The 26,128-nt window shown below is 39.3% G+C and overlaps 2 protein-coding genes across 3 annotated transcripts in view; one reads left to right on the top strand and one right to left on the bottom strand.

The window, feature by feature from the left end:
- Positions 1-3: 3 nt before the first annotated feature.
- Fs (Follistatin) lies at positions 4-22,276 on the bottom strand. Of its 2 annotated transcripts, none has more exons than XM_089470072.1 (8): positions 21,674-22,276; positions 12,280-13,046; positions 10,354-10,539; positions 9,129-10,273; positions 8,160-8,316; positions 5,896-6,168; positions 1,209-1,333; positions 4-1,140 (listed from the first exon to the last, which is right to left on the bottom strand). In XM_089470072.1, exons 2-8 carry the CDS (start codon positions 13,001-13,003, stop codon positions 1,018-1,020), a joined length of 2,733 nt encoding a protein of 910 aa, XP_089326198.1. In that variant the 5' UTR covers positions 13,004-13,046; positions 21,674-22,276; the 3' UTR covers positions 4-1,017. The 2 variants fall into 2 exon arrangements, with proteins under 2 accessions (XP_089326198.1, XP_089326199.1); XM_089470073.1 differs by having other exon boundaries at positions 8,160-8,313.
- The window catches only part of LOC108615844 (integrin alpha-PS3-like), a 45,393-nt gene continuing 21,156 nt past the window's right edge, over positions 1,892-26,128 (top strand). Inside the window, exon 1 of the mRNA XM_089470070.1 lies at positions 1,892-2,022. The gene's annotated coding sequence lies outside the window, so the exon portion shown is untranslated. The remainder of the gene's footprint in view (positions 2,023-26,128) is intronic.

Genomic DNA, 26,128 nt, shown 5'->3' with positions numbered 1-26,128 from the left:
ATAAGTACATATATATATATATTATATATAGGGTATATGTAATTAGAAAATCTTGCTATATAAGGTTAAGCTATCAGTCAATTAATTAATTTAGCTTCGCTCAAAACACACACAAGAAAAGAATAATAGAAAAAATATAGAGTAAAAAAAAATATAATAAACTAAAATAAATAAAATACACTTTGCAAAAACGAAAACTAAAAATAAAATTCGCGTGTGCCAACCAATTTGTGTATAAATTAATTATGAATTAGTTTATGTTTATGTTTAAATATGTTTGTTTTTCTTTCATTTGTTTTAATACAAAAGCCTCTTAAGATATGTGGTTTTTTCTTCTTCGGCCTCCTGCCATGGATGTTGCGTAAGAATTGTTGTTATATGTTAAACGTGCTGTTGTTGTTGCTATTTGTTGACAGTGTTGATAAATGCGATAATACTTTGCCAAGTGCATATATATATATATGTATGTATGTGTGTGAGTGCGGGCTTGTATATATATATATGTATATTATATTCACGGTTGCCAAACGTACTAAAAAATGTACCAAATCAATGGCCAAGATGTACCAAATGGTAGAATTTATAACATTCTGAAGAAAATGGAAATTATGGCTACATTTTCCCAATAAATTATACAGTGGACCCTTTTTTAATCCTTAACAAGGAAATGTACGCTAAATCATCGTACTCTGCCAAATCGTAAACACTGTACCTTACTTTTCTTCAGCAAAGGTACCTTGTACCAGTTTCTAAATTTCAACTTTTAATAATATTATAAGTATTTCCCTCAATTTAGAACCGTGATTCGAGTGGAAAGTTTTGGCAGCAGCCTAAGGCCCTTGCATCGTTTTACAACACTAAACAAAAACGCACAACGAGAATCTTTGGATGTTGGAACTACACAGAGAGGTGCGCTACATAGATGTATGTATATATGCGCACAATATATATATGTATGTATGTATATGTAAGCTTATGTGATTTTCTTTTGTTTTGATAATAATTCGCTAATTTGATCTAACAGACGCCCGTGGAGCGAACGCCTATGAAGAAGCCCGTGGCACACGAATCCTTGCGCATCTCACACCACGAGTTGTATGTGTGATTGTTGTATCCACAGATTTTATCCGCTCTAAATGGCTGTGAAGAGAGAGAAAATTTCCCCATTGAAAAAAGTAAATTCCCATTATCTGCCGTTCGCCACTCACCGTTCGCTGCTGTTTGCGTGCGCATTTGTAGCGGCAGGAGACGCAGCGGGGCATATGCGTTTGCAGGTCCACCAGACAGGTATCCTTTGGGCCGCACTTGATGTCCGCACAGGTGACGCGGTCCGCTGCAAAGGTAAATTTTTACGAGTCATACATTTAAAGCAGTTACAGTCGGGTTTAGTTTTTTATTTATTTTTCTTGAGTTTTTGCGTTTTCTGCGTTTTTATGTCTGGCAATTTCGATTTAATGGCCCCCTCGTGCATATCCTGGCCCAAAAAAATCATGTGAACTTCGGCAGGTGTTATTTCAAGATTTCCTGACAGGCTGCAGCTGGCCAAGCCACGAAATTTTAATGCCTGCTTCTAATACCCTTCAACGTTTTTTCTTGTTTCTCTGCGTTAACTGGCAACGCCTTATGTATGAGCAGCCAACGCAATTATAAGAGGTGTTGAGAGGAATTATTTTAAAGCACCTCGGCTAAGCAAATATGTTATATAAAAAATATTTAAACAAAAAATAAGAAAATATTTAATTGGTAATAATTTTTAGCTTTTGCGAATATCGTAGAAACTTTACCGTGCCTACGCTCTTGGTGTGTGCTTATGCTAGTTAAATTTCCTTTGCTTACATTGCTTAGGGCAATTATAAATTTCCTTTGTTTACATTCTGTTTTTTTTTAGCTAGGTGGCAACTTAGTTATCACTTTAAGCATGGGACATTTTGCAGTGCGAAATTTTAAGTGAAATAAAAAGTGAAATAAATGCAATTTAATAAAATGTTAATTAATATAAGAAACGGGAAGTGCATTTAAAGGGTGAGTGCATATTTTATTATTTATCAATGTTTCTGGTCCCTGCTTTAAAAAGCGCTTACAGCTGTTTTGGCTTTTTAAATTGGGTGTTGTCTTTGTTGTTGTTGCTGCTGTTGCTGCACACTGCAATTTTCGAGCGGTGGCACATTATTCACACCACAGGCAATGGCAATGTATACACGTATAATGTATGGCAGGAACCGCCCCATTCTTGACATGCGCAAGACGGTAGCCAAAAGCCGACTCCGACTCCGACCGCGGCCAAGGCAATTCAGCCAAGCGGCGCAGCCGCAAAAGCACACACACACATGCACAAGCATACGCATGCACTCGTATATCGTGTATATGATCTTGGCAACAATGTTGCGGCCTGGAGCAAATGTTGTGCACAATTGCTTAGCAACTTTTGAGCGAGGAGCGAGAAGGAGAGTCTGTCTGCATAGTTGTTGTTGCGTGTAAGAAGAGAGGGGTAAATGCGCTGCATAGCTTTTGCTCACTGTAGACGGAGAGGGGAAGCGGAAATTCATCAATAAAGCTACAGCTGTCTGAAAGGGGAAGCCGAGGGGAATGGGCGTGGCAGTCTGCATAACTACTGCTGCCGGTGCCGCTGCTGCTGCTGGCTGCAATTCGTAACAGTTAAAGTTTATTAATTTCAACTGCCAATATTCGCCGCAGGCAACAGTAGGCACTACGTCCTTTTGGTACTTGTTGATTGTGATGGATATGTTCGCTGGCCGCGCCGCCTGATAATGCCGTCACAATGCGGCCCAGCTGTAATTTGTTATGTCGACGTGGTTTAATCAACGCCAGCGGCAGCCCATACGTCCGTCCGCATGTCCGCAAGTCCTTTCATCCGGTTTTTAGCAGACGTTGCCGCTGCCACTGTTGGCGGAACTTATTGCAACATTGTGTGGCATGGCCAAAGAGTTTCGTTGTGGTCGCCTGGGTCATACCACATCTACCTTGTCTTGCAGACGGCGGACTGCTTACTGCCGACTGCTGGCCGCCGACTGTGGACTGTGGACTGGGGCTGAGCTGTCTGGCCATTTTGGCATTGCGTGTTGTTTAAGGTGATTTTAATACGATCGTAAACTTCAGCCAGCCCAGACGCTCAGCCAGACAAAAGTGACGTCTCGCGAACAGCGGACACAAAGCTCAAGTTTAGCGATGGCTGCGTGACTGCGTGAATATCGTAAATGGGAAATTCCAAAGGGCCGAAGTGTTCTGCAGAGAAATGCGATAGGAGCGAAATGGATCTAATATGCATACATATATCGAGGTATGGCAAATGTAAACATAACTTGCACATCTCTACAGAATCGAATATGTAACTATCGCTTGACTTGACGTGACTTCGTGCTTGCTCTCTCTCTAGCTTAGAACCGACGCCATCTCTAGCCCAGAGCGCACCGCACGGGCAATCACAGTGCCAAGCTCTCGCTCGCGCTCTCTCTCCTCTCCTATTCCTTTTACCACTACTCCTTCGCCTTCGCTGCGTCTCTCGAAAATGGCGTTTTTAATGGCTTGTACGTGTAGTCATATTTCTTTGCCTTGGCTTACGTTTGTGTTTGTGCTCAATGCTGAGTTGTTGTTGTTGCTGTTGCTTTACTCTTTTTTTTTTTTTTTTTGACTCTCTTACGGGCTCTCGATCGGGACAGTGCGAATATATTTATGTGAAAGCACACAAGCACACGAAAAACCATAAACTTACAAACCATAAAGATAAAATGCTCAAAAACGAAAAAGGAAAACAAATGCAGAATGTTTGCGTGTGTGTGTGTACATTATTTAATCGACTGACGATCAACCATAAAGTTGCAGACAGAAGCTGCAAGCAGAAGCTACACAGCTGCAGCTTAGAGCTGCAGAGCCTTTGCATGCCAAGCAAACCAAACAAACAAACTGCACGCACACACGCACACCTCGATGCTTAAAAGCAAAAGTGAATAATTGTTAATGATGTTAATTTATTTTAATATCCGGCTACCGTGCAACAACTTGAACAGTCTTTAAAGAGCGGGTTAAGAGTGGAAGAAGGGGCGGAGGGGGGGCAGCTGGAGACAGGTTGCAGCAAAAGGTGCGCAAAATTTATGAGTTTTTTGCAGCGCAGACAGCAAAACTAATGACGAGAATGGGACAGGCAAACAGCCAGACAGACAGAGGCAGACAGGCGGACGGACGGGCGAATGGACAGACAGCGACGACTTTAAAGTATGAATGGAATATATGAATCAGTTACAGCTGCCAAATGAATAGGCAAGAGTTGGACAGGTAGCTAGGTGTATATATGCTAAAGGGTATGCTCTAGAACAGATATAGAAAATCTTGAATATTAAAATTCTGCAAAAGGAACTGCGATTATAGTAGTTCATATTCGATTCTTTACTATATATTTCGATATGCATATGGCTCTATATATTCTCAAATACTATTTAACTTGATTAGATCTCATATTGGCCTTATAAAGAGTCAGCAAAGAGACCGTAAGCTGCCTCCAGCTGAAATTTAAATGAATCAAATTTGAATATAAAAGTATTTTATTGCGCAATTTTTAGATTCTAGATACCAAACTTAGTTCCTTAACTATGTTTTCGCACTCTTTAACCTATATATATCTACTCAAAAGTGGCTTGTTCTAATTGGCCAAGTTAAGTTGAATAATGGCAGAAACAGGTAATCAACACCTGAGTATTTGGCGACTAATTAGGCATTGTCAATTGCCAACAGATCTGTAATTAAGTGAGCCGCCGCCCTACCTACCTACCTGCCGCTAGCCCACCTGCCTGAGCTCGATGCAAATCAAAGAACTTTTTGAGTGCAGAAATTCGAAATATTTTGTTGCTGCTGTTGCTGGACTTTTGTTTTAATTGCAATTGAGTTTATATATTTTATTTCATTTTTGTCTTAAACAATAATTACAAGCAAACAAGAAAACAAAACAGAGAACATAGCAATTAGCACGCAATTGCAGCCGGGCAGCCGAGCTGCCGCCTCTGACACACTAAACCAGTTTATAAAATCTGTCCGATTGCCTCTCTGTCTGTCGTTCAGATATGGCGAGAATGCAACACCCGCCACGCCTTTAATTGGTGCGGCGACTGACACCAAGGCGGCGGCAGCAATTGTTGTCATTGCTGCTGCCGCTGCTGCTGCTGCTGTTGTTGTTGCTGCATCGCGGCAGCAACATCTCATTGTAGGCGGCAACTGCTTGCATATAATTAATTGGAAATCGGAGAGTCGATCAATCGCAAAATGTAACCGCAAAATTAATAAGCATGAATTATGCCAACTGAGACAGAGAGAGAGAGAGAGAGACAGAGAGAGATGCGCGACTGTTAAAGTAGAGCAATGCTGACAGCAACAATTGCTGCTGCAGCCACAACAACAGCAACAGCAACTGGCTAATCAAATTGCTGGCAATCATGGAGCCGTATAAGCAAATGTAGCAATTTCCAGCCAACAAACATTGAGCGCAACTTGATATGGCCAGCCAGTTGCAGACGACAGCGTGACAACAACAAGCAGCAACAGCAACAGCAGCAACAGCAGCTTGTGGTTGTGACTCGAGTTGAAACCTCAGCCAAGTCAAGTCAATCAAATGCCAAATTGCGGTTCTGCGTTGATTGTTGTTAAATTTGCACAGCCAACGCTACCAACAACAACTGCAACTGCAGCCGCAACAACAACAACAACTGCAACATCAACAGCAGCAGCAGCAAGAGCAGCAATTGCAATAGCAATAATTTACCAAACCACTGCCACTTGGTAGCGACTTTCAATTAGTTTTGATTGAGTTTTAAAGTCTTATCAATAAGTACCATAAATTACATAGAGCTAGGCTAGGGTAGCTAGCCAGCCAGATGGGGAGTTACGTACCACGACATGGACCCGGATATGCCACAGCAATTGATCGTCCAATTTTGCAAATCATACGCTTTATATCACAAGTGCTACGATATGTCTTCCCGTCCACGCCACAGACGGCCCGCTCCTCGACAATGGGCGCCTCGTCCGGCTGCCCGTCGCCGTCCAGATCGTATGCGATGTCATCCCAGGGACAGTCGATTTTGCATGTGATGCAGTGGGGCATCATGTATTGATCCTCGACGCAGGTCAGACCATTTACGCACTGGACGCCATTGCAGCTAGCTGTGTGTGTGTGTGTGGGAAAGAGAGAAATTGGAATTTAGTTGAAATTGTTGAGAGGAAATTTTGTTGAGTAATATTTATATAGGGGGAAATGGAAGAATGCTATGGAAGGCTAGCTTAGAAAGGTATGGAAGGCACCCAAAATAATAGAGGAATTGATATTTAAGTATTTTTTAGTAGGGAAATAGACATAACAGGGTAATTTAATAATGGAGCTTAAGGGAAATGTTTAAGAGACTTAGCTTTATAGTAGGGAAAATAAGGAAATTATTGCAAAAATCCTGGCTAATGTATTGAATGAAATCGAACTGCTATAAATAATGGGAAATGTGTGCTCTCTCTATAAATAATGGCAAACATTCAAAATTAGGAAAACATAGTGAGACCTGAATACATTTTATATTGGTCTATAATCTGATATATGCACGTTTTATATACCATTTATATTGACATTCGTATTAATACATTTTACGTAAATGTTTAAAAATTCTATAAATGCAATGATATAAAATTGGGAAATTTGGTGTTCAATCGAAGCAAATTTTTTTTTGATTTTGGCAATCAAATTATTAATTTATTTTTATTCAAAATCATTTTTCTCTTTTTAGTACGATTATGTTACAAATATATTTGTAAGTGCGTAGGCGCATAGATTTTGAAATATTTATATATATTTCTTAAATTATGATAAAAATTAAAACATTTCATTAATCATACTTTTCTAGCCAACACAAATCGTGGGCAGCTTATTTAAGGCTCACTTCCTGTTTTAAATTTTCCTTGTCATATTTATCTCTTTTAAGTATTATCATAAATATATATTCATAAATATATTTCAGCTAATCATATATAGAAAATCCATTGACCTTCAGTTCGCTGGCAAATCTCTTTAAAGGCCACAGCCAATCGAGGGCTGGCGCATTTCATGTAACTCTTGGCAGCTGTAGCCACAGCTATAGATGGATATATATACAGTATATACAAACATAAAACTGTCAAACTTGTCAAATGTTTATCCGTATATATTTATATAGATCAGCTTGTGGTTATATAGGAAGCGACATTTGCCTATGCCAGTTTGTAATATACGTTGACTCTAGAGGCCTCTATATATGAGCATAAATATATATGTACATATATGCTGATTATGCTATAAATAACTGTTTTTGCCAATTTCTATGATTAGCGTAAAGGCACATATATACCTATATATAAGATATATATATGCTCAATATGGCTGGCTATAAACTGTCAAATTTATCATTGCATATGGCCCGTTGAAACGCCTTGGCGCCAACTGTGACACTCGCCAAAGAAATTGCATTCATTTTTCTGCACAAAATTACGAGGCGCTTGGCAAGAGCGCGAGAGGGAGAGGCATAGAGTAAGTGTGTGAGAGAGAGAGAGAGTGAGTACGATCTGCATGGCCAGATCTTTAGATTGCGCGATTGCACATTCCACAAAAGCTGGAGTTGGAGTTGGAGTTGAAGTTGGAGCACGCGCCAACATTAGATGTTGCTGCTGCCGCGGCTGCTGCTGCTGCTGCTGTTGCTGCCACAGCCGCTTTATGTCTTGCCACAGCAACAGCAATAGCAGCAGCAACGCTTGCGGCTAATCCAACAAGTTCTACGGCTGCCACGGCCTCAACGTTCTTGTACGTTTTTATTGATCATTTGAGCATGTTTGCGAGTGCTTCCTGTATCATTAAATTATTACACAAGCGAGCTCGATTGGCTGCATCGTCTGTCCCTCGCTGTCTGTCCAACTGTCTGGCTGTCTCTCACAGCGTTTGTCTGTCTGTCTTGGCTCAGTGGATTTCACCACTGGCGACAAGTTGTTGGCCGTAATTGAAATGTGCAATAATTTGTCATCTAATCTAATTGTGACGCCGCTGCGTTTTGGCACGCGAGCAACACACACAACAACAAACACAAACACACACACACACACATGCACACACACATGCACACTGCTGCAGCTACAGTACTCACTCTTGCAGTGGCCGCGATAGGCGACCTCCAATTGGGCGTTGTTGGTGCGGCAGGCGCGTTTGCGCAGCTGGCATTCGGTATTGTAGGTGCGTCCATCGTTGCCGCAAACCGGATTCGTGTGCTGCTGATGTTGTTGTTGCTTTGGTTGTGGTTTCTGCTGAGAGTGGAGAATGCCGAGTGGAAAGTGGAGAGAGAGAGAGAGAAAGAGAGAGAGTGTGTGTATGTGTTAGTGCTGTCAATTTAACCATTTTCGCATAGTTCTATAATTATTTTAATCAACTTAGCTGTTCCTAAATATTTCAATAACATTATTATTATGTTTACTGTTTTACCTAGACTTAAATTTTTGTGTTAATCTAGAAATGTTTTTGCTATCGCTAGTAATACACACAATATCTATCTATATCTTCTGAAGCAAGTATGAAAAAATATATATATATTTTTAATGTATATTTAAAAAAAAAAAAAAAAAAAAAAATTCTTTTAATTTTGAAATTTTTTGTAGGTTTTTTTTTAAATTTTGTTTTTTCTGTTGAAAAATTATATTTTTATGTATTTAATTGTTTTTAAAATTGTTTTTTCTCTTGATTTTTATTTCTTTTTTTAAATTATTACAACAAATTTTAATAAAAAAAAAAAAAAGAAATATACTTTAAAACATAAAAACATAGTTTAATTAAAAAAAAAATATATATATATAAGAATATAAATTTTTGAAGTATTTGCAATTTAAAAAGCATTTTCTAAAGTAAATTTAATTTTTAAAATAATATTTTTTATAATAAAATATAAAATATATATAAAATATATAAATATAAATAAAGTTCCCTTAATCACATCATAATAGCTTAAAAATTTGATCAGTTTTTGTGCAGTACAGGGTATATTTGCTTGTGGCATGCCCCTTTGACGTATGCAATAGAATTTTGTTCGCCTTGCCTTTGCTTATTTTATTTGAATTCGACTCACCAGTGGCGCTCGCTCATAAATTGCTGGCAAAAATGCCAAATCATCGACATTAGCCAAGTGGCCGTGACTGTTGCCCGCTGATGACGCAGCCAATTCACTTCCGTGTTCAGGCAAATACAAGCGACGACGTCCGCCAGAGACAGCGACTGAGCCCAAGCCAGACATTGTGGTATTTGCTGCCGTTCGCCGTTGATCCTTGTGGTTGTGCTTGTGCTTACGCCTGCGCTGCTGCTGCTGCTGCTGCTGCTGCTCGTAATGTAGTTCGTGATTTGGAGCATGTTGCTGCTGCTGCTGGTGTCTGCCTCGCTTTGGCGACGTCTGTCTATTAATGTCGTTGGCGGGTTCATTAGCATTTGCCAACTTGTGTCTAGACTGAGATGTCTGCGCAGGCGTCGTGGACGAGTCATTGGCTCCTGTTGCTGCTGTTGCTGCTGCAGCTGCTGTTGTTGTTGTTGTCGTCATTGATCTTGTTAAGTGTTTGCCATTGTTGTTGCTGCTGTTATTTTTTCTATGTCTGCGCCGCTCGCTGCTGCTCCAAGTCGGCGTCATTCTTTCCATTTCTACCTTCATCTGCATTTGCACTCGGCCTCCACTGCCGCCGCCGCTGCTGCTGCTGCTGCTGCTGCTGCTGCTGCTGCTGCCCTCCATGTGCAGCCGTCTGGTTGTGGGCTGCTCTTGCAAATTGCTGCTGTCTATAATCAAAAGTCTTCTGTGCCTCGTCTCGCCCAGCTCTGTTCCTCGACTATGACTCGCTCGCTTTGGCATACGCTGCTCTTGGCTTGGTTGCTGCTGTTGTTTTCTTTGGTTATCAGCGCCGTTGTTGTTGCTGTTGTTGCTGCTGTCGCTTTGCTTATGCTGGCGTTTGGCGCCATCTAAACCTAAATTGCTGTTTGTAATTTCGCTACTTAGACTACGTGAACCGCGCAACGATGACGCCCACAGTTGTTGTTGTTGTTGTTGCTGTTGCTGCTGCTGTTGCTCCGGTGCACTGTGATGTTGCTGCTGTTGTTTCTGCTGCTGCTGCTGCTGCTGCTGTTGCTTCCGGCGCAATGTCGCTCCACACTCGGGCGCACACACACACTTTGGCCTGCCCTTGCGCTTCACGCATTTCTTGTTTGGCCCACATTTGAAACCCTTGCAGCTCTCTGCAAGATTGCATAAAATTATATAGTCTCAGACAGTCTCTCCCATGTCCACTGTCCGTCTGTCCGCCCGGTTCACTCACCTATGCACGGCGCACACTCAACGCCGCCTCCGATGGCTGTGGCAAAGAAATGCTCGACGCTGCTCAGCTCTCGATCCGTGTAGGAGAAGGTCTGGCTGGCGCCGCAGCAATCCGATTTTGTGATGTTTGTTGAATAGATTTGAGTGCATTTACCGCTGCCCATATGCGACTGCCAACAGGTGCCGGCTGCAGACATATAAGGTGAAGGAGGAAGATGCAGAAGAATGCATGAAATATACTAGAGATTAAGATGGAATTATGTAAGCTCTAGTTTAGATTTATGAAAATCGCATAGAAGAGTCGGATGAATCAGAATGCGAGTGAGGAGGAGATTGAGAGAGTCAAAGGAAAAAAAATTGGAAAGAGAGGAATATAATAATGGAGAGAGAGAGAGATCGAGAAAATGAGGACACAGATGTAAGAGAGGGTAACAAGCAAAAGAGACCGAAGGACAGAATACAACAGAGAGTGGGAGAGAGAGAGAGACATAGAGAGGGAGAGGGAGAGAAGAGTATTGTAAGATATTGAGCAAAGGAGAGTGACTAAAATGTGAAATGAGACGAAAGACTGATTGATTGGACGGACAGATTGCAACAAAAAAAGTACAAGGAAAAACAGGAAGACAGAAGAAGAAGGCAAGAATTACAAGTAATACTAGAAGTAGAGCTTTGACTGAGTATATATACGCAAGAGAGATGAAGTGAGGAGACCCGAAAAAAAAAAAAAATAAATGGGAGTCCGTGAGTATATGACTAAATGAAGAAGGATATGAGGTCGTGGCAGAGTGACTGAGAGAGAGAAAGAGAGACGCTTGCCTATCACGATTTTTCAACACTAACACAATTGAATTTTCAATGCATTAAAATGCTACAGAGCCTATATGAATTTTTGAGAATCGCCGAGAACAGCATCATGTCATACTACTACCATAAGCATAACAATACGAACTGTGACGATTCTGTAAAACCTGTTCGACTTTTGTCTGCTCTACGTGGGCACTTTTAAGGGCTTTGGCCATGGAACGAACTAGGCAATAATATTATAATTCTTTTCCGAGTTTTTATAGATTTGCCATAGTCAAATGTAAATTTATAAACTTTATAAAGAATTGCAAAAAAAAAAAAAAAATCTAATCTAGAACAGCTGCTAAATCGATTTGTCTTGCATTCGAATGCATTTGCTTAGTGATTAATTGAAACATTTACATGCATTAAATGCCTTAACGCTCGCAAAGTTATTTCTTAATTAAGAATTTGTTATAGCTCAGCGACTCTATAAAACCAGAAATCTAGATGTGTGCATAGAAATTCTCGATTGAGTTGATAAATTGATCAAATGTGAGATATTTGCCGTTTGGCTTTCAAAATATTTTTGCCACAGATAAAGCAAATAAATAAAAAATATAAAAAATATGCCGGGCGTTAATAAATGATGGCAGGCAAAGCCCCAAAATTTGTTTGCAATTTTTTATACAATTTTTTTTGTGTGTTTTTTTTTTTGCGTTGCTTTTATTTTGTTTCCTCTCGATTGATTTGGCACATGGGGCTGAGACAAATGTGAGAATGTGTTGAGAAATTGCGTCATATTCGGGAGATAATGTGTCACATTTATCTGAGGCGAATGAACGCGCCGAAAACACAAAGAGATAGAGACAGCGATAGATGGAGACAGAGAGATGCATATGCCGAGGCAAAGAATGAGACAGAGACAGAGACAGAGACAGCGACAGCTCAAGCTAAAGATACAGTTACGGAGACAAAGCTAACGAAAATGTATGCAGCGATTGGCGCCACTTTATTATAACTGCTTTATACAGATATGTGTGTGTGTGTTTGTTGTGTTTTATCATTTCATTTTGATTTTGGGTCAAGCATGAGTCAGTACTGCTGTGTGTGTGTGTGTGTGAGTGTGATGGATGCCTCTTACCCGATGCGTGCCGCATGCTCAGCAGCAATGCAATTAACAAAGTCATCAATGGCTGTCCAGACTTGGCTGCTGTTGCTGCTGCTGCTGCCGGCAACATGACGCGTGTTGCTGCTGTTGTTGTTGTACCTGTGCCTGTTGTTGTTGCTGCCTTGCAGGGGCTGCTCTTTTGTGGACTAGAACTAGATAAATGAGGCTGCTGCTGTTGCTGCTGTTGCTGCTGGTGTTGCTTCTGATGTTGTTGCTGTTGTTGTTCACGTGCCGTTGACACCTCATCATTAGCGTCAATGATGTCGTTGTTGTTGCCGGCGTGCGTATTGCGTGCATGTGCTAGTATTTGTGTATTGACGTCACGGTCATGGCCAGCAGCAACATCATCACGACCAACACGATCATCATCATGACCAACAATTATGCGTCGAGCATAGCGCAGGCAATTGGCCATCGCCTGCAAAGCCATCCATATGATTACTATAAATAAACTTAGAATTGTGCTACATTCGCGAGCAGCAGCAGTTGCTGTTGCTGTTGCTGTTGCTGTTGCCGCTGCCACAGTTGCTGCCGTTGCTGACGTCTTTGACAATGTTGCCGCTAATTGGTTTGGCTTGCGCGCTGCGAACGGAAGTGCGCGCATTGTCCGCATGTCTCTGCGCTTGTATTTGTAATTTGATTTTAGAAATGTCAAATTGTTCTGACTGTTTGTTTGATGATGTTGTTGCTGCCGCATGACAAGGCAAACTAGCAGCAACAGCAACAATTGCTCTGGTGTGCTGCAAATGATTTGAAGAAATTTCAATATATTTAGTATTTATTTTTATCAATTAATAATAATGGAATAAAATATATAGAATATTTTTTTTTTTTTTTTTTTTTTGGAGCAGGCATTGTTAGCCTCGCCGACTGCAGCCACTTGAATGAAGCACATGCCTCAGGCGACATGATGCAACCACAGTCATGCACAAAGAATTTTTTTTGTTTTTTTTTTTTTTTTTGCCGAAGCAAAAGCAAAGACAACAACAACAAAGACTGCAAAGAGGCAACAATTAAGTCTCAAACGTTGAGTTGACATTGAGCAGGCGGTTTTCAAAATGCGACTACTAAAAATAAAGAACCTGTTGCTGCTGCTGTTGCTGCTGCTGCTGTTGTTGCTGTTGCTGTTGCTGCTGTCATCGCTGTCGTTGTCTGCAATGCTGCTGCCGTTGCAGAGGCAGGTGCGCGAGTTTATTTTGTAGGTAGGTTTGGCGTATAATGCAGTCGCGTTTGTCTTTGCTGCTCTGTCTCTCTCTCTCTCTCTCTCTCTCTCTGCTTGTCTGACTTGCAGTTTGGCGCGCTAGTTTGGCGTTTGTTTTATTTTGGCTGCTGCCGTCATTGTCATGACATTAAGGACGTGCTCAAGCCAAACCAAACATATGCAGACAGACAGCCCCGACAGCGCAGACTGACAGACAGACAGAGACAGATAGATGCAGAGACAGAGACAGCGATAGCGACAGCTACAGACAGAGACATGCAACAATTGCATTGAGTAGCAAAACGTGACTCGAGTGTGACTTGTGCATGTGCCGGCTGTTAGATTAACTCAAGCATCCTAATTTGCTTAACTTGGCAACGTCCTTGAGGCGCAGCCTACGCTCGCCTTCTGCCTCTCTTTATCTCTATTCCTCCTCTTCTTCTTCTTGTGCTGCTTCTTCGCTGTGGCCCGCCACATAAGCCGGCAACAATTGTCAATGTCTTTTCAGCTCGTTTAAGTGCCGCCTGCGGCCTGCTCAGCCTGCTCAGCCTGGCCCCCCAAATTAGCCTGCTTCAGCGTCTTTTCCTCTTCATCTGCTGCTTCTTCTCTCTCTCTCACTCACTCTCTTTCGGCTTTTTTCTCTCTGTTTTTACCTGTGCCGCAGCCAGACATTGCACATTTCCTCGTAAACAATTAATGACCTACTGCGTCATGGTTCATGTTCATGAACGGGGCAGCATGCAGTCGGGGCTGCAAGGCATGCAAAAAAGAAAAAAAACAAAAAACAAAAAACAAAAAAAAAAACAATAGAGCTTTATGCGAAACTGACAGACTGCAAAATATCCTTTAATTTTAGGAATGATGCGATGTGAGGACATTTAATATCTATACACATATAGGACTGTATTAGGATTAAATCATGTTTAAAGGTGCTTAATATATTCTAATAATATAATATAATAGTTTCATGAAAGTATGGCAAATCTTACTTTGCCTAAAACCGCATAGAATACTAAAAATTGTATTTGTTATTCACATTATGCTTTCTAATTTTGCTTTAATTTAATATTAAAAAAAAAATAAAATAATTAATAATAATAATACCGACTAAAAATTTGTATAAGCAAGCTTGGGCTGAGCTAAAAAGTATTCAGCTAACATATTTTAGATTGCCTGAACTTATAGGCGTATTTCAGTTTTAAATTGAATTTGCTTCATAAATTGGAAAGGTAAAGTTCTATATATTGCTATTGGATACATTTGATTTGTTTAACAAGGCTTAATATAAATTTGTAACGAAGTCTGTATTATAATTTGCTTATGTATAGCTGTTCCACACCATTTGCATTTCATGCAGCTCTCTTGATACATTCAGAGAAACATCACAGCAAATATGCTCTCCAGTTATGGGAAAAAATAAATAATAAATTTAATTTACAATAATAAATTTTCAAATTAATTTTTATTGCTATTCAGGCAATGATTGTATAGATTGACTAAACAAACTAAACACTAAAGGCGAGTTCTATCAGCTCGTCTCAGTGCATCGATAGCAAAACTTTCTCAATCGAATTTTCGTATTTGCAACGAGAGCCAATATGCTCTGCTTACCCACTTTTAATGCTTGCCAGGGTATGCAAAAGAGAAAAAAAAATTATTGCGTTAACATGCGTTGCGACATTTTATATGATGGTCGCTCGGCTGGCTGGCTGGCTCTGTAGCCTGGCAGCCAGTGGCTATCCAGGTTAACCCGGCACAGCCAGACGCTGTCTGCACTGCCACACACACACACACACGCACACAGACAGAGCCCGGCCTGACGTAGCCGACGCGGACAGCGTCCAAGTGCAGCACACGCACTTGCATTGGAGCTGCATTCCTGTCGTGCCTCGTGCAAGACGCAAGACGCTTGGCTATTTTTAGAATTGCATTTTTTCTCCTCTCTTATTTTCTTTTTTAAATATATATTTTAAACTACTAGCCTTTGTTGTTGTTAGTATTTATATTGACTGCTTTCTACGTGTATTTTCCATTTTTAATTTTCATTATTATTACTGTTCCGTCTGTTATTATTGGTTTAGTCTAGTCTACGTCAGTCTGCGTAGTTTCTGCAGAATTTTGGAGTGTTTACTGTACTAAAAGTTTTGTTTTGTTTTGGTTTTGGTTTTTTATATTCATTTTTGCGCGCGCAAATGCTTGAAATTCCACAGTGTTTACAAAACAACAACAACAACAAAAACAACAACAACAATAGCAGTTGAAGCAAAAATTTGGTTTGAAGGAGCTAAAGCAAACGACAAGACCAACAACAACAACAACATGCACATTGAGTTAAACAGTTAGCTGTGTAACTGACGCAAATTGAATGCCCTTACGGAAATTTCTTTGGCTTAGTTTTTGTGATTTCTAGAAGTTAGGACTGTAAAGGACAGTGGCTGAAATATATCGATAAATAGCTCAGATTCAATAGATTTTTAACAGTCTGTAATGTTGAATTATTAAATATTTAGAAAGATTTCATTTGATTCAAAATTATTGATCCTTTTTGATTGAGGCTAGCTAGAGCTGAGTCTATAGCTAGATCCATATTCTCTACAAAAATGTTTAGGTTTATCTAAGACGTTGCACATTCTCTGGCATATTCACAATGCCTTTTCTGCTTCAAGTGTATAGAAATGCAAGGAGCAGCAGCAGCAGCAACAACAACAACAACAACCGCATAAAATGCATTCACCGCAGCAGGCAAAAGCTTAGCAACTGCATTGCCAAGCCCCAATAACACACAGACATACACATACATATACATAATGTATATAGAATATATACATATATATATGCACTTTTATATATATATTTAGATATATATATATATTCTTATATAGCCTGCCTTTTTCTTGATGCAGTTTGACCGTTGGCCGACGTCGCGACGTCGGCTTTAAAGACCTGTTTTCATGTTTTTTGGGCATTTATTCTGGATTTTTGTTGTTGTTGTTGTTGTTGCTCTTGTTGTTTGTATTGAATTGCATCCGCTGGCGTCTGCTGCTGCTGCTGCTGCTGCTGCTGTTGTTGTTGTTGCTGTTGCTGTTCGCTGTTGTTGCTGCACTTCAGCAACAAGTGCATCGCATATTCAAAAAGACGAACTTTCAAACTCTTCAATTAAGCTGCACCAAATTTCAGTGCAGTTGCATTGCGTGTTGCAGCAGCAAGCATGCAGCTTGCCACATTCAGTTGCAGTTGCATATTGTCGTGGGTAGCTGTTGGTAACCAATGCTCAGCCATTTGCTTTTGACCAGGTCAAGCTCATTAGCACATGGCCAGCGATAAACAGAACTATTAGCGAAGCTGTGCTAAATGGCTAATCGTATATATGTTTATATATTGTATATTTATATGTTGTAGATAAGGAGAGATGGCACGAGTCAGTTGCATATTTGTGTGCTATAAAACAATTGGTAATGTGATACGTTAAGTGCTTGGCAAACAGTGCCAAAGCTTTGCAAATTAGATAAGACTGTTATTATAATTAGTAGAATGAGATAACTGGCAAAAGAGACTATAATATATAACACGAATTGCCATACAAATATTTATAATATGTGTATAAATGCTAAATATTGAATTTGAGATTAGATTTCCTTTCGCTCTTTATCACTGAGAGAGATGTATGTATGCCTATATGCTGCCCCTCTTCTCGCCTCTCATCTTGTCTCTATTTCTCACTCCCACTCTCTTTCTCTCTCCCTCTCTCTCCCACTCCCTCTCTCTCTTACACACGCTCTCTCTCTCTCTCTCTTTCTCCTATTCAACCCATAATTCACAATAACTGAGATCTATATCTTTGAAAATCGTTTACTCTTCTTGAGCTCATAGATGTAATCAATATATATTATGGTGTAGTATAATTTTGTAATATATAATACATATGTATATATGTATATTATTATAGTACATATATACTATGGTCCAATCCATCATACGATATATGTCTGTTTAGAATTTCTTTCGTAGCTGGCTTATTACTTACTAACTTAATCCTAAATTGATACACAGTTATGTATTTGCTATAGGTATAGTTATAGGTACACTAACTGTACATATGATTCTTAGAGCGAAGACTGTGATACATAAGAATGTTAGGGATTGACAGGAAATATGAAATATGTACTATGCGAGCATAGCTGATAAATTCCCACACACACCTATAAATATTTGTTATATATAAGTGTTTAGATGTATGTATGTATATATATGCATATATATTGATTGCTTATCTACAGATAATCCGTTTACCTACGCGCCCCATGCCAACATTATTTTTGCTGTTGTTGTTGTTGTTTATTTGGCATTCCGCGACAGCCAGGGTCTGTGACCATTCATGCCGCTGCTTCCTGCTTCTGCCTTTAACTGCTGCTGCTGCTGCTGCTTCTTCTTCTTCGGCCTCTCTTGTTGTTGGGGCAACAAAGTTGCCGCCACGATTGCGCAATAGCTGCGCACAGCCGCCAGAGTTGGGGGCCAGCCAGCTGCCAATCGTCTACGACCCGAGTTATTTTTAGCCTCGACAGAGTCTGGCTTCAGCTCGATATCTCTCTCTTTCTCTGCCTCCCTCTCTCCCTGTGTATCTGTATTTGCATCGATATATCTGTATCTGTAGCTGAGTAAATGTGCTGTATAGCAGACGTAGGTTCTGGCTTAACCCAATAAAAAATATACATATATATTTATAGCATAAAAAAAGGTCAACCGCGTTTTCGGTTTCATAAATGAAAAAATTTCGCTTCTTAAGAAATTTTTGATATTTTTTTTTGTTTTATCGCATGCAGCACAACAGGAAATTCCTTTCAGTAAACTCATCAAGCTAAAGTAAACGCTTCTTTTTGTTTTTGGGCGCGAGATTAATGACATTTGGGCAGTGACACCTAGCGCAGAGCCACGCCCCACAGCCTCCTCTCCAGTCAGCCAGCCAAGCAATGCCGCCCACTTACGCATACGCAAATTTGCATACGCCAGCAGCCTGGACAGGCGAGGGCGTGCCAGTGGCTGGGGGGAAGGCCAGCATCAGCGACGTCGTCGTCGTCGTCGTCGTGGTCGTCGTTTGTTATGCAAGCAGTAAATTTTCAATAAATATACATAAACCAAACAAACAAATCAAATCGGAGGCCACACGACGACGGTCAATCGAGCAGCCAAACAGACGCTGCGGCTGCCCGAAAGCCGGCTGCCGGCTAACTATATCTCTGTGTGTGTGTGTGTGTGCGAGTCGAGCCTCCCACTCTGAGAGAGCGAGAGAGGCAGAGCGGGCGAACGGGCGAGCGAGTGGCACATCAGACGCATCATGTGATCCATCTATAGGGGAGTGAGCTTTTGTTTGTTTTCTTTGCGCTCGAACGTCACGCGTTCGTTTGCATTGCACATACGCAGCGTTGGCCGAAAAAGCCCGACACTTGCAAAGTGCTGGGCACATATTTGCAGTGAACGCTGTTGTTGTTGCTGTTACTCTGATCTAATGCACACAGCAGCTGGCAGCAGCAGCAACAACAACAACAACAACAACATTAAGAACATCGAACGCCTCATTAACGCCAGCTTGGAAGACTCAGTCTCGGCATTTGGTAAACAGGAAATCAATAGGATTCGCAATTGCGGCAGTCAAAGCTGAAGAAAAGCGCGCGAGAATTTCGCAGATACCTTTAAACTATTTTAAAATGGGTATATTGACTGTGGGGAAATGTAGATAGCGTAGATATCTATATAGATATATATCTGTTTTCGCTTTTATCAAAAAGCAAAAGATCTTAGGAAACTAAGTGAAGATTCAATGTCGTAAAGATGTGAAATTTGATGTGCAAGTTGTTTTACTTCATATGTATATAGGCTAGAATCTTTCCTATGTAAAAATGCATATTAAAATTTTTTCTCGAAATCCCAGGCGAAGACTGGGATTTTCACAATAATTTTTGGAATTGAAATTGTATTAAAATAACGATTAAAATGTCTTCCTTTATTAAATATCTCTACGATTTGTAAAAGAAATATAGTGAAATATTTCTTCTAGGATTATCTGTAGATATTTCTTCTAGCAGAACATAAAAGATAGTTTAAAGACTTCTACTTAAATTTTCTAAAGTTTTTTATGATAGCATCTATACATATTTACAAAGATCGCAAAATTAGTTCAGGCAAGCATTTGCCTGAGTCTAGGCTTTAGGGTATCTTCTAGCTAACATTTCCTCCTGGTATACTCTTGTTTTTATCTAGCTGTTGTTGTTGTTGTTGTTGTTGTTTATTTGCCATCTTAGTTGCGTGAAATTGTTGTTTACACATACTCTAAGCTCCGCTCGCACGCTGTCTGTCTGTCTGTCTGTCTGTCTGTTTCTTCTGTTTCTGCTGTCTTCTATTGGAAGAACAGAGCAGGGAATCAAAACTGACTGTCTGCACCCAGAAGAGAGCGTAATATATATACATAAAAGAAATAAACCATATAAAATCATCGTCAACTTCATTATTGTTGTTGTTGTTGTTGTTGCTGCTGTTGTTGTCGCAGCGAATGAAAATAAATATCGTCGCACATTGAAATTGGATCTGTTATTGAGTCTTTCGATAATTCTGTTGACAGCTATGCAAGAATTTTGTTATTGTCTGAGAACGGCAATTATACGTGGAATTATTTTCCTATATATATGTATGTGCATGTTGTTTCCATAATTGCCTGAATGGAATGGAAAAACTATTTGCAGCTGCACAAGAAAGAGAAAACGAATCAAAACCAAACAATTTGTAGACAGTTTTCTGCAAAAAACCAAAAACAGCAACAACAAAATGCAAACCCAATTTCGCACCTTGTTGAAGCAGACTTTAGAGGTGTTAACAATCTAGCCTGTGCTTCTATTTTCCTCATCTGAGCTCGTTTTGACGCCTCTAAATGTTGCTGGCCAGAAGTGCTTAAGGAGCAGCTGAGCTCAATCAACTCTTAATATAAACTAAAATTCACAAATTAAATATGTCAATTAAATATAAATAATAAAATATTATTTACTCATTAAAAAACTATTTTAATCATTGGAATTACTGTCTTAAATATAAGAAAATACCATTAATAATATAAAATTTAATTTTATATTAAATTCAAGCCTAATAAAAGACTCAGTATTAGCTAACTTTATTTTTGACAAAGCAATTGAATTTCTTAATATTAAATATCAAAGAATTTATGAAAAAGAAGAAAAACTTTCCTTAAAGATATGCAATATGTTTCGTACATCCTAAACATATGTATGAGATAACTAACTGTACCTTAGCAGGGTCAGAAGTGAATGACCACCAGATACCCTGCACAGCTGCTTTAATGTAGAGAATAAATTGTCTGTGCAAAGTTTATACGTTAGATAATTTATTGCCTGAATTGAGCTATTGAAGACATTGGCTCAAGTTAATTGAAGCAAAGCTTCTGCTCGAGTTGAATGTATGAGAATGGAAATGCTTTCGATTGCTAGAGACGAACTTGATCTGATCGTAGGCACATGTCAATGCACTTCCTCTTCGGGATTACGAGATCGAAACGTTTAAACATAGAAACAGAGGGATGATATGAGGATTAACTCAAGTCCAGATCGAGTATGTATATCTTACAAATCTATAATAAAGTCATTGCATTTATTATTGTATTATTTATATTTATTATTATTTTATTATTATTATTACATTATTATTATTTGCTTGTGTTTTTAGCAGTTTAATTTAATCTTATTTCCTCATATTTAAGGGGCTAAAAACATGAAGCTGTTTATTGTCTAGCAATGAAAATTTGTTTTATTTAATTTTTTTATTTTTTATAATTTGTTTATTTAAATAAATAGATAGCATTTTTATTCGTGAAAATTCTAATTAAAAAAAAGAAAAAAAAACGAGAAAGGAAAATGTGCACAAAATGTGCTTTATATTCTATTGGCTCTTTTTTTTTTTTTTTTAGCTGTAAAACCCCGAAATAAAAAACTTTTTTATTCTATAAATTGATTTAAACATTTAAAAAAATATATTTTGTAATTATATATTAAATATTTAAATTTTAACATTAATAGATTTTAGTATAAAGTTAATTTTTTTTTAAATAATAATCAAATTTTTCACCCACAAAAACCAAAATAAATAATTTTTACAACTTTTTCTTACCTCTATTAGTTGCAATTGTAACTAAGAAGTTTTTAATTTTTGTTACTACAAGTATTACTTTTATAAATTTGATTTTGTTAAGTTTATTTACTTTTTTTATATGTATAAATTTTGGTCGTTTTTGTTGTAAATTTTACGTTGTAAATTTTCTCACAATAATTTTTGGCACACTTTGCTGTTGGTCGACTTTTATGACAGTTAAATGGAATATATATGCCAAAGTCAAAGCAGATATATATATATTTATATATACATGTATATAGATATATATTTTATATTATATGTAAAATAAAAACTGCAAAATTTGCATTTAGTTTGTGTTTCCTGTTCTTGTTTTATTTTAGCGCGTGTTTTTGTCAACGTTTGCACAAGTTAATATAAATTACAAAAGCGAAAAAAAAAACAAACAAATTATGTAAATGTAAAACAAAACAAATATTTCGTAAATTGTTGTAAAAGTATTTGTTTATTTATCAGTTTTTGTGTCTAGCCACAATATTTGCGCGTAAAACTGTTAAACGTTTCGATTTGCTGTCGATTTGGTTTTTGTTTTTGGGCCCGATTGAAAGACGTGCGCCCCAACTGATGGTCGAATGCCGACTGAATTTTGAAAACCAAAGTTCTCGCTTAGCTAGCCAAACGCACAGAGAGATGGAGAGTGAGAGAGAGAGAGAGAGTGTGTGTGTGTGTGTGCGAGTGGGGGAGAGAGATGGCGATGGGCTGTGCGAAAGAGAGGCCGTGCGACAGTTTGAGGAGAGCGAGAACTTTACAAATGTTTTGAGAATTCGTTTTTTGTTGTTGCTACCGCTGCTGCTGCTGCTGCTGCTGCTGTTGTTGTTGTTGTTGTTGTTGCTGCTGCTGTTGTTGACTTGTTGCTTCGTGTTTAAGGACTAGCCCGCCTTTTGGCCTAAAAGCATTTTGGCGAGCATTTGAAGTGAGCCGTTAAAAAATATAAATTTCATTTTAATAAGTTAACTGCAACCAAAAGAGAGAGAGAGAGAGGGAGAGAGAAGGAGGAGATAGAGAGACCCTGTGTGTGTGTGAGAGTATGAAGGAACCTGCTGCAGTCGCTGCTGCAGTTGCAATTGCTGCTGTTGTTGTTGTTGCTAGTTTGCGACTTGCTGAACAGCTGATGTAGCCCATGGCTTTTAAGCTCTTTTCTTTCTTAAAGTTAGTGTTGCATATTAAATACCCTATAGTTAGCAATGCAGTGGTTTAGCTAATGCATAGCATTAAATTGGGCAGGCAAATTCTAAAGCCTTAAGCAAGTATGTGTTGAGTGTATTTATTATCAGACAAACTGTACCAGAGATACTGGAAAAAGTTTGTGTGTCATTAGATCTTTATCAATATATGCTATACAGAATTTACTTTTCTTTTTATTAAAATTTTTATTGCTACCTTTACCATAATAAATAAGATATATATGTTTGATATTGTATTTGAGATGCATGCACAGGCTAAGGATAGGCATAAGTCTGCTGTTGAGCTGGGATTACATAGAATAGGTCAAGCAAAACTATATAGAATATAGCCATAGGTATTATCTCTTCAGACGACATACATACATATGTACTCTACATATACTACCCAATAAAACTGTTAATTTAACGTTAATCAAGCTGCCTTAACTAAGTGTAAGAGTTGAACTTTTTCATAATTTCTATGATCATATATTTCCAGTAAAATGAGCTACTCTATTAGTCCAGCAGTCTTTAAGTTAGCTACAAAATGATTAAATGAAGCCACAAGCTCAGAAGACCTAAATGCAGAGTCAATATCAATCTCACTTAAATTAATATTTTGCATACGGCAATGAATGCCCTACAGGGTGCATTTCTACTTCACCTGCTTCAGCTATAAGTCTTACAGGGTATAGTATTATTTATTTCAGCTGTGTCATCGGTACAGATCTATAAATCTTGCAGTATGCATTTCTGATTCACCTGTCTCAACTAAAAGTCTTACGTTTTATAGTTAGTCTTACGTTATATTGTTTAAGTTAGGCTCATAAGGCGTATTCCAGCTCAGTTGTGTTTTCTACAGACCTATAAATCTTACAGGGTACCTTTTTACCTCACCGGCCGCAACTGTAAGTTTACAGGATATTGTTTAGGTAAGGCTGTTTCATCTATAAATATTACCAGGTACGCTTTCACCTTACCTGCTATTTGTAGGTCTTCTATTTCAATGGCCTCAATTAAAAGTTTTACCGGGCGTAGTTGTGGCTAGACTGCCTCAATTATAATTCCTACAGGGTATAGTTTTAGTTAAGTCATGCAGGCTACATTTCTACTTAACCTGCCTCAAGTCTGACAGGGTATATAGCCAGCTCAGCTACCTCAACAATTTATTTTCTTTTCATATTTCTGTGTGTGTGTGTGTGCATTTCCGGCTGTATAGCAGGCAGCTGAGTTTGCATCTGTGTCTGTGTTTGTGCCTCTGTATGTGAGTGTTTGTTTGCTGTTGTTGGCAAGCTGCGTGGCTCATTAAATGCAGCAAGTGCCATGCTGCGGCCATATAGTAAACATCAGCATAAACATAAACATAAAAATATCTGCCTGGCCTTAACTGTCTATTGTTTGCAGCAGCAGCAGCAGCAGCGGCAGCAGATGAAGCGACTGCAGCGAGCTGGCCAACTGCTAACTGCTAACTGGGCAACTGGCAAGCGAGAAAAGCGATTTCTTTATGGCGCAAACAGCGTCATAATTTAGATCTAATTGCCAGATATTTGTAAAAACAAACTGCACGTCATGCACTAAGCAAACGGCGAACAACGAGCGGAGCGCGCTGCGATGCGACGTTAGCAAAAATTAAGAAATTTTGATGTGCAACAGACGGCGACGTAGCTATGGATATGGAGACGTAGTTGTAGCTGACGCCGCCGTCGCCGCCGCTGCCGCCGCCGCTGCCGCTGCTCTTGGCCCTTGCCTGCCAAGTGGAGCGTCGCTGAGCGTTTTATTGGGCAATAGCGTGCTGCGTGTGCATTAAGGGTCGCTCTCTCAGTCTCGCTCTCTCTCTCTCCCTCTCTCTCTCTCTCCCAGCTCACTGACTGGCTGAACTAATGACAAGGCAATGCATGTGGCAAACACATTTGCCTGAGATTCTGCATTGCATGTGCTGCATTTTTTCCCACTTTTTTTCTGATAACAAACAATATCTAAAAAAGTTTTACAAGCGCGTACCACATGACGTATGCGCAATCAGCTCTGCTTCTATCTCTGATTTGTGGGCCACATAGAAATTTGCAATTTTGCAATTTTCATTTAAATATATTTTTGCCACCCACACGTATGCATTTGCAATCATTTTCCTGCATTTTAATTTTTTCCTGATTTCTAATATAAATTTGGCAATTTTTAATTTATGAATGAATTTCTAAATATCCGGCGCACATCAAAGTGCCAACTACGGACATTCGAGATGGATGCAGCAGCAGGAAATGAATCAGTTTTCGATCAAAATGATATTAATAAGAATTGATGGCATATATATGCGATATATTGTGTTTGTGTGTGTGTGAGTTTCCTCTGGGTCATATGCTGCGTATGCGTAATATTTTTGCTATTGCCATTTTATCAGGAAAGGGCAAAGTAATGCAATACAAGCAAAACGGAAGTAAATGTGTGTGTGTGTGTATGTATTAGTTTGGCTGACTATATATCGTATATCAAATGAAATGGCTGACCAAACAAAGAACGATTATGGGCAAACATCAAAGTCAGCCACAGTGAAGCCTCCTTAAGCGAGCAAATGAGAGACAGAGAGAGAGAGAGAGAGAGACAGCATAAGCCAAAATGCAGCATTTGATCAATTTGAATAGCACGCACACATACGTATGCACACACTCACACACACACACACACACGTTTCTCACGCTAATTAGTGCGCTGCACTAGGTAACTGCACAGCGGCCAAGGGGCTAGCCGGCTGTGGGCGGGGCTGTAGGGGCTGGGGGGTGTGGCGGCGGGAGTAGCAGCTTAAGTGGCGGCAATTTGCGGTGCCTCAAGGATATTCGATGACAAAAAAGAAATTGCCTTGCGTTAAGCTGTCTGCCTGTTGTCTCGTCTAGACTGTTTGCTGTGTGTGTGAACGTGTGCGTCTCTCTCTGTGTGTGTGTGTGTGTGTGTGTGTATTAGTCCGCTTAGGCTTGTTGTGCTGTCGGCACTTTACATCAAAGCAAAAGCCATTGCAATTGGCTAGACAGCGTCATTATAATCCTCGTTAGTCGGTTTGCAGTTGGACAGTGCAGCAGTGTCTATGTGTGCGAGAGTGTGTGTGTGTGTGCAACATATGTGTACATGTCTTCGTCTGTGTGTGTGTATGCTCGTGTGCATATGCATAAATTAATAGATGCGCCAATTTCCAACTAAAATTATGCAGGTAATTCACATACGTGTCTATGTGTCTGTGTGTGTGTGTAAATGTGCCAGGCGTATTAATTATGTGAAATAT

This window comes from Drosophila arizonae, chromosome 5, assembly GCF_054131065.1.
Source record: "Drosophila arizonae isolate 15081-1271.41 chromosome 5, UAZ_ARI_1.0, whole genome shotgun sequence".
Classification (NCBI taxonomy): Eukaryota; Metazoa; Arthropoda; class Insecta; order Diptera; family Drosophilidae; genus Drosophila; species Drosophila arizonae.
The sequence above is the reverse complement of the archived record's forward strand: the minus strand, read 5'-3'. Positions and strand labels throughout refer to the sequence as shown.